Raw genomic sequence first — 7984 nt, 5'->3', positions numbered from 1 at the left:
TCGCCAGACCGGCCTCACCAAGCCTGCTTTGGGACGACTTCCGCCCCCTCCCCCTCCCCCCCCCCTCCCCCGGGGTACACACACAAAACGACCCTGGACCCCAGCGCTCCCCCTCCCCCCCCCTCGAAAAAGAAAGGATGAATCAACAACGCACGTGCCCCACAGGCTGCTGACTGCAAAGGTGGCGAGCGTGGTGGCGGCCGCCACCAGGCCCGCCTCCAGCAAGCGCTCCGGCGTAGCGCCGCGCGGGGCCTTAAGCCGCGACCCCGCCAGCCAGCCACGCGCGGTGTTGAACAGCGCGCCCATGAGCCCGCCCAGGGCCGAGACGAGGACGATGAAGGGGAGCTGGAGCAGCCACTGGCGGTTGTCTGGCGCGGAGATGGAGCCGAAGCCCAGGATGCCGGAGCGGCCACGGGGGTGGAGCTGGGAGAGGGTGAAGGAGGCCACCGTGGCGGCCAGGAAGCAGCGCCAGCCGATGTTGCGTGACCAGTGGGAGCAGGCCTCCTCCAGCGAGAAGAGCACGCCGCCGATGGGCGCGCCGAAGGCCGCCGCCAGCCCCGCCGCCGCGCCGGCGGACACCATCTCGCGGTGGTCCGCGTTGCTGAAGAAGGGCACGCCGTGCGGGCGGCGGCGCTGTGCCAGCAGCGAGGACAGGCGCGGCAGGCTGGCGGCGCGGGGGGTGCAATGCGTGCCGGCGCTGCCGTGTGCGCTCGGGTCGCAGCTGACGCTTCCCTCGACCCCGGCGCGGGGGGGCGGGGGCAGCGGCGAGGAGCGCCGCGGGGTGGCCTCGGCCGGCAGGGGCTCGTACCCGTTTGGCCCGGGCGCGCCGCTCGGCACGCCAATGCCCTCCTGCGAGCTCTGCCCGCCGCCGCGGTCCCCGGGCGACGCGGGGGCCTCCAGGGCCAGGCTCCCGGCTCGGGAGCGGGTGACGGAGGGGCGCGACGCGTGCGTCCAGAAGCCTGTGGGGGAAGAGGTGTAAGTGTCTGTTGTGTTGACTGGGGAGGGGCGTGTTGACGTGGGGTGGCAGCCGCCCTTGACGCCTGGGGGGACGGCCAGACTGCTCCAACAATGACTTCCGGCCAGGTCTGGAGGAGCATTGCTGGGAACAGCACCATCCTGCTTCGTGGATCCCAGCCCGCTCCCCCCCTCAGCGTACGGTCTTCAGCGGCACAGAGGCAGGAGGCGACGCAGGCGCCCAGGTGGATCATGGGCCCCTCCGGCCCCAGGGCCAGGCCCGCCACGCGTGCGGCCACGTTGCCCAGGAACTTGACGACGTAGGTGCGGGCGGTGAGGGCGTCGGGGATGTCATTGCCGTTCAGGTGGGCCATGACCAGCGTGACCCCCGCGCCGGCGGCCTTGGGGGCCACCAGCTGCACCAGGGCCGCGGCGCCTACCGCCGCGGCGACGGACACGACCAGCTGCAGGCCCAGGGCCGGGAGCACGGCGCGCAAGGCGCCGGCGCCCCGGGCGCCGTGCTCCGGCAGCAGCGCTTTCAGCGCACCGTTGCGGAGCAGGACCAGGCTCTCGATGGACTCGCCCAGCGCGACGGCGGTGAGGCCGATGAGCACGCCCGAGGTGACGGTGGTGAGCAGCTTGATCAGGGTCCGGCCCGAGTAGCCGTAGAGGTGGCGCGGCGCGCCGGCGTCGCGCCGCATCGCCCGCAGGCCCACGCGGTTGAGGTCCACGCTGTAGGACAGGGACTCCACGCTGGCCCCGATGGCGATGGCGCGGGGATTGAACCCTTCATGGCCCCCGCCCGGGTCCAGGGTCGCCCGGGTGCGCACCACGCCGGGGGGCGAGGGGTGTGGGGGGGTCCCAGACATCAGGGCCTTACGTAAGTGGGCCTGCAGGCCCCGGGGGGTGGCATGGCCGACCTGCGCCGAGGGAGGGAATCTGGGCCTGGGAGGATTGGGCTTGACATGGGTCAGATGTAGGGATGCGAGCCAGGCATGGCCAGCCGAGGGGCGCGAGGGTTTGTCAAGGTTTCGCACCTTGGTCTATGGGCGGACGGGGAAGGGCGATGTGAGTGATGCCCAGACCGCACACAGCGTGGGACTTGTAGCAGAGATGTGCGACGTATTCGCGCTCTACCGCCGTGGGTTTACCACGTGGACCCAGCCGCTCTCGTATACCGGCAAATGCGCCTGCCCCGATTCTCGGCACAACCCTACCCAGCGCGCGGGCGCCAAGCCCGTGTCAACAGCAGTGATTCAGATCTGTCGGGCCTGTGGTGGTCCATGCTTCTCCGAGTGGTGATGGGTGCACTCTCTCACAAGAACAGAAGATGCACTCACGCATCACCGGTGAGTCGATACCCCTTCTTCAGCTCCCACATGTCCTTGTAGGGTCCCCTCTTGTTCTGCACGGCAATCTCCAGCAGAACAGCCTGCAGGGCACAATGTGAGATGCAGTGGGTATTGCATCTTGTGTACGCCCCTCTGCAACCTTGAGCGCGATGGAATCGGTGCGCAGCGGCATTTTCTGTGCAAGCCTGCCAGCATTGATACCCCATTGCCCGCCCCTTCACCATGCGCTCCCCCAGCACACCTTGAGGTGCTGCGTCGGCTGCTCTGTCTGGCGCTGTAGCTGGGCGAATATCCAGTGCGGTTGCCGTTCAAAGAGCCGGAAGAGGTCGGCAGTCAGCTCCTCTGCCGGCTTGGCCAGTCGCTTCTCCGTCGGGTCCTAATGAAGCACATGGGACATCGCTGATCAAAGCTGTTCCGCATTGCAGGCAGCCTCACCAGTGTTGCCCAGGGCCCATTGAAGGGTGTCTGTGCTAACGCCATCATATGGCAGAGCCAGCCTCCTTGCAGCCAGTACCCTGCAGCAGAACCTCGCCACCGAGCAGGCCTCCCTCCAATCATGACCCAGCCAACAATAACATCAACCCTGCGCACCCTCTTCTTTGTGGTTCCGATGTGCATGGGGTGCCGAAGGTTGGTAAACTGCGGCTGGCTGATGAGCTGCGTCGTTCGCGATTTTGTGGCCGCAGCCTTGGCGCGCATGCGTGACAGCTGGCGGTACTCTGGGTCTATCACCCCGTCCACTCCGGAGGTGGAAGCCCCCGCAGCGCCCCGCTCCACGACCACGTCAAACTTCTGAAACACCCTGCCCACGGCGGAGACGCTGCAGGGCCCGGTCTGGGCAAAGGCAGCCATGCTGGCCATGTTTTGAGTGGCGACGTTCATGAGGAAGGTCTTTGGGAGGCCCTCCGTGTCGGAATGGGTGAGGCTCAGGTGCATGCTGGCCTCCTTGGCACCGGCAGCAGGCTTGTCCACCGATATCTGGCCCAGCTCGGGGCCGACGGGGTCCCCACCGTCATGGGCATTGGTCTGGCACACGGCCCTCCACCGCTCCGCCACAAAGTTTGGGACCTTGAGGGGGGTTGGGGTGGATAGGGGTTGGAGTGACTGGCGGGCACATTGTTTCGACACCCGCTCGGTGGACTCCCACCTCGCTGTACCTTGACCAGCCAGATCTTTCGATTGGCGAACTCGGTGTCGAGGGCGATGGCGGTGGTGACCGGTCCAGCCGCACTCATGATCACGAGATTATTACTCAGTTTTTAATCGCCCAATTATCAGACTGCATACGCTCCTTGCTGACTCGTTATGAACGCACATACAGGTTCCTTCGGGGAGGGCACGTCGAATTGGTGAGGGACTGCGCCCCCGATCAGATTTAAGTCCCGCTCCCATCCGAATGGCGTACATAGCAATTCATCGCCAGGCCTTGCTAGACACCTGTACGAACCCTCTCCATACATCAATACATTCGAGCAGCAAGACAGCAAAACATCGGCCGCGCTGTTCGGGCAGGAAGGGGTCCAGAACGACCCTCTAGCTTTCGGCGCACGAACGGACGGGACGGGGAGTACCCCACTGCAACCCCGGTCTGCACAGCCTCATCTCCTACATTCATTCCCTTGTACCAGATACGATGCTCTGTATAGTTTCATTCCGGGCATGCCCCGGGCTGCATGCGGGGTTCTTGCTGTTGACGGGAGTGTAGCCAGCGCAGAGTGCCATGCTACTCACCCTCCTATGGCTGCTGAGCAGCCTGCTCCTGTCCACCCTCGCCTTCTGGCTCTTCTCGGGTCGCTTCCACGTGCGCTCCCGCATCGCAGCGGGGGTGGTGGACCGCCTGCTGCGTAATCTGCTGGACACGGGGGAGCCCCAGCAGCCCAAGCTGGATGTGGTCCCCACAGCCACAGGTGGGCAGCCTGTCAGGGTGATGCGGCCCTGTTCCTACCGGATGGGCATGTCAGGGCTTGATGTTAAGACTAGCCAGGCCTCTGAGAGGGTGGCATGGGCTTGCATGGGCCTCCGGGCCTTCTGTTGGTCAGGCCTGCTCAGGCTCGTCACCCTGCCTCCTCCCCAAATCCTTGCAATCCACAGGGGTCCGGCTCTCTGGCCTACACCTGTCCGGCGCGGCGCTGGGGGGCCTGTCGGCCGCGGGGACGGAGCTGCACAGCGCGGAGCTGCGCCACCTGGAGCTGGACCTGCCCTCCTTCACCCGCCCCCTTCGCGTCGTCGCCCGCGGGATCAGCGTGGAGCTGCGCCAGCTGCGCATGCCCGAGGTGTGTGTGTAGGAGGGGGGGAAGGAATGGGGAGGGCGGGCGGGACGCATTCAGCGGCCGCGCTGCCTGAAGCTCCCCCGTGCAGCAGCACTGTACGCCTGGGTCATCATGGATTCCTGCTGGGGCTGGACCTAGTGTTATGCCCCTCGTGATCTGCAGCCCCCGCTGCCTGCCTCACAAGCTGTGTTGGTGTCTCCCCTCGCCAGCGCCGTCTTCTCCATCTGATGTCACGCCTGATGACGCCGCTTCCCTCCTCCTGCACCCCGACCCCTCTCTCCCTCCTTTCTCCCCAGGCCCGCGGCGCGGCGCAGATGGCCGAAGAGCGCGCGTCGGCCCTGGCCCGCGACCGCCGGCGCCGGCTCCAGGTTGTGGACCGGCTGCTGTGGGGCGAGGCGCCGCGCCCCGCGCCGGCCGCGCCCTTCTGGCTGCTGGGCCCGCTGTCGCGGCTGACGCGGGGCCTGGCCGCGCGCGCGCAGGCCGCCACGCTGCAGCGCGGCGCCGCGCTGCTGGCGCGCAGCGTCCAGGTCAGCGTGCGCGAGGTACGCGTGCGGTACGTGCAGGCCGGCGAGCCCCGGGCCCCGCCCCGCGCCCGGGTCGCACCTGGAGGGCTGCGACGGCGCCACGCTGTGCCTGCGCAGCCTGAGCGTGCTACCCCTGGACCCGGGGCCCGGAGCGGGGGTGGCTGTCGGTGACGAGGGGGCCGCCGGCGGGGAGGAGCGCCGTGGCGGCGAGGACGGCATGGGCCCCTGGCACGACGCGGGGGCGGCCGCAGACCCTCTGACCGGCCGCGCGCCGGCGGAGGTCGCGCGGTCCGCCTTCCGCGCCGCGCGCTCCGCGCTGGGCGCGCTGTGGTTCGTGGCCGCGCCCCGCCCCGTGGCCGCGCGGCTGGCGGTACAGGGCGTGTCCCTGGACCTGCACACCTGGCCTGCCACCTGGCGCGCGTCGGGCGCGGGGGCGCTGCCCGGCGCCGTGGGCGCCAGCGGCGCGGGCGTGGAGGCGGCCCTGGCCTCGCTGGTGCCGGAGACCCACCGCGTCTTCCAGCAGTGGGAGCTGGCGGTGGGCGTGGAGCTGCGCCCGCACGGCGGCGCCGGCCACGAGACGGTGACTGGCCTCCAGGCCCCCTCCCCCGCCCAGCGCTCGCCCGCCAGCGCCACCGAGTCCAGCCGGTTTGGGCGCCAGGCCTCCGACACCCTGGACCAGGAACTCGAGGAGGAAGACGCGCCCGCGGGGCCCGAGGAGCTGGCGCAGGGCCTGTTCGCCACGCAGGGCGGCGGCGAACCGCCCGAGGGTGGGGGGCGGGGGGGGCCACGCCGGCCTGGGAGGGCTCCGGCGCGGCGGCGCAGCACCTGGCGCGCGGCTCGGCGCTGCCGGAGCCGGTGACCCTGGTCTTCGACTCCGACCGCAAGCCCGCCGCGAGGCGGGAGAATGGCAATGGGATATCCTCGGCCGCGGACCCGTCGGGGACCAGCCCTGTGGCCGAGTTCCCGGGCCGCGCCTCGCCCTTTGCCGCCGTGGCCGACGCCGAGACGGCGGCGCGGGGGCAGGAAGGCGCGGGGGGAGGCGAGAGCGACCCAGATGGCCCCCCACCGCGCCCGCCGTACGCGCGGTCGGGGTGGGGGGCCCCGGCGCGCGCCGCGTCCCGCCCCCGCCGCCCCCCGCGTGGAGGTGCGCGTGACGCTCAAGGCCTTTGTCCCCGAGTTCGACGCCGCCTCCATCGCGGTGCTGAGCCGGCTGGTGGAGCGCGCGCTGTACGTCTCGCGGTACGAGGCCTACTGGGGCGGCGCGCCCGGCCCACCCGATCCCGGGCCACGCGGCCGAGTGGTGGCGCCACGCCGGCGACCTGCTCGTCGCCGGCTGCGCGGAGCTCAGCCGGCGCCAGGCCTCGCTGGCCGACGTCGCCGCGCGGCGGCGCGCGCGCCTGCTCCACGCGCGCGCCTACGCGGCCGCCTGCGCGGGGCGGCCCCTGTTCCGCGCGCCGCGGCGCCGCTGGTGGCAGCGCCTGGGGGCGCGGGTGGCGGAGAGGGGGCCGGGGGTGGCGGGCCGTGGCGGCGCCGCGGTCGACGCGGGCGGCCACGGCGTGGGCCATCTGTCGCCGGCCAGCGTGGAAGCGCAGCGCCCCGGACTCGCCGCCGGCCCGCGGCGTGAGGCGTACGAGCGCCTGGAGGCGATCGAGGCGGCGCTGACGCTGGAGCAGGTGGCCCACTTTCGCCTCGCCCTGGCCGCCACGCACAACGCGCGCCTGGCCTCCGACCCCGCCCTCCTCCGGTTCATCGCAGATAAAGTGGACGGCATAGGTGCGGCGAGGGGTGGTGGGTGGACGGAGTGAAAGTGGCGCCGGAGTGCAGTCACCTGACGCGCAGCGTAAACCACCGGCGTGGGGGGTTGGGGGTGAGATCAAGGGGTTGTACTGGCCAGATGAATCAGTACGAGTCCGCCGTCCCTCCCCACAATCATCTTGATGCCCGTCTCCCGGTGCGCAGTGCTGCACCGTGGGCAGCTGGACCCGGGGCTGGAGACCCTGCTCCTGCATGGGGACCAGGTGAGGCTGGGAGGACATGCATGGGAGCGTTCTGCTGGTGGGATGTTGAGCAGCATGGCCTGCACGATCTTGGAGCCAGTGCAGCGTTTCAACCCCCGCTTGGCCCGCCGCTGCGCCCCTGGCCTCTTGCGCGGTGCTGTGGCTCTGGGCATCAGAAACTGAACCCTGCGCCGCATCCACGGGGCACAGTGTCTCTGCGTGCCAGCCTGATGGTCGCGATTATTTCGTGTGAAGCCCACCGTCACCCCCCCCTCCCCCCCCCGGGGCCAGCCCTCGCTGCTGGAGACGACGACCCCCACAGCCGGCCCGGCCGCCGGTGTGGACCTGCGCCTGTCGCTCACCTGCGCCAAGCTGGGCGTGGCGCTGGAGGTGGCCTCCGCCCGTCTCGGCGCGGCGGCCGCCGGCCCCGGCGGCGCGACCTCGCCTGCCCCGACGGCCGCCCCCGACGACACCATGGACGGCGGTGACCGCCGCCCCCCGCGGTACATCTGCCTGGCGCTGCTGGGCGCCTCGCTGCGCCTGGACGCGCACGGCGGCGCGCAGCTGCGCGTGCGCGAGCTGGCGTGCGGCGGCGCGCGCGCGCCGGCCGCGCACCCCGCGCCCAAGATCGTGTCCTGCCCCTCCCGGGTCTGCCGCCACGTGTGCAAGGCCGCGGAGTTCTTCCGCTACGCGGTCACGGGGGGCATGCTGTCCGGTGAGTGGGATTGCAGCCGGGGCCTGAGGTGGGGGGTGGGGATCCTGGTAAAGGGTGCAGGCGGGAGGAGGGGCTGTGCAGGGCTGCGCAGCGTCACTAGTCAGGGAGGTCCGACGGAGCCAACACCTGCGCAGGGCCTGTGACCAAGGCCGCTTCAACCCCCCCCCCCCCA

At 70.6% G+C, this 7984-nt stretch overlaps 4 protein-coding genes across 4 annotated transcripts in view; 2 read left to right on the top strand and 2 right to left on the bottom strand.

Moving 5' to 3' along the window:
* Positions 1 to 1823, bottom strand: part of F751_5395 (H(+)/Cl(-) exchange transporter 7) — a gene marked incomplete at both ends in the record, with an annotated part of 5028 nt that extends 3205 nt beyond the window's left edge. Inside the window, 3 exons of the mRNA XM_011402517.1 lie at positions 155 to 504; positions 931 to 959; positions 1172 to 1823. Coding sequence (XP_011400819.1) covers positions 155 to 504; positions 931 to 959; positions 1172 to 1823 — 1031 coding nt within the window. The remainder of the gene's footprint in view (positions 1 to 154; positions 505 to 930; positions 960 to 1171) is intronic.
* Positions 1069 to 1278, top strand: F751_5396 (hypothetical protein; the record flags this gene model as incomplete). The annotated part of the gene is made up of 1 exon (XM_011402518.1): positions 1069 to 1278. The coding sequence occupies one exon, from the start codon at positions 1069 to 1071 to the stop codon at positions 1276 to 1278; it is 210 nt and encodes a 69-aa protein (XP_011400820.1).
* Positions 1824 to 2290: 467 nt separating the features above from the next.
* On the bottom strand, positions 2291 to 3541 carry F751_5393 (General transcription factor IIF subunit 2; the record flags this gene model as incomplete). Its single annotated transcript, XM_011402515.1, has 4 exons — positions 2291 to 2386; positions 2548 to 2682; positions 2898 to 3374; positions 3464 to 3541. The coding sequence occupies 4 exons, from the start codon at positions 3539 to 3541 to the stop codon at positions 2291 to 2293; spliced, it is 786 nt and encodes a 261-aa protein (XP_011400817.1).
* F751_5394 (hypothetical protein) lies at positions 2790 to 3011 on the top strand (the record flags this gene model as incomplete). The annotated part of the gene is made up of 1 exon (XM_011402516.1): positions 2790 to 3011. The coding sequence occupies one exon, from the start codon at positions 2790 to 2792 to the stop codon at positions 3009 to 3011; it is 222 nt and encodes a 73-aa protein (XP_011400818.1).
* Positions 3542 to 7984: the final 4443 nt, after the last annotated feature.

This window comes from Auxenochlorella protothecoides (genome assembly GCF_000733215.1).
Source record: "Auxenochlorella protothecoides strain 0710 unplaced genomic scaffold scaffold63, whole genome shotgun sequence".
NCBI lineage: Eukaryota > Viridiplantae > Chlorophyta > Trebouxiophyceae > Chlorellales > Chlorellaceae > Auxenochlorella > Auxenochlorella protothecoides.
The sequence above is the reverse complement of the archived record's forward strand: the minus strand, read 5'-3'. Positions and strand labels throughout refer to the sequence as shown.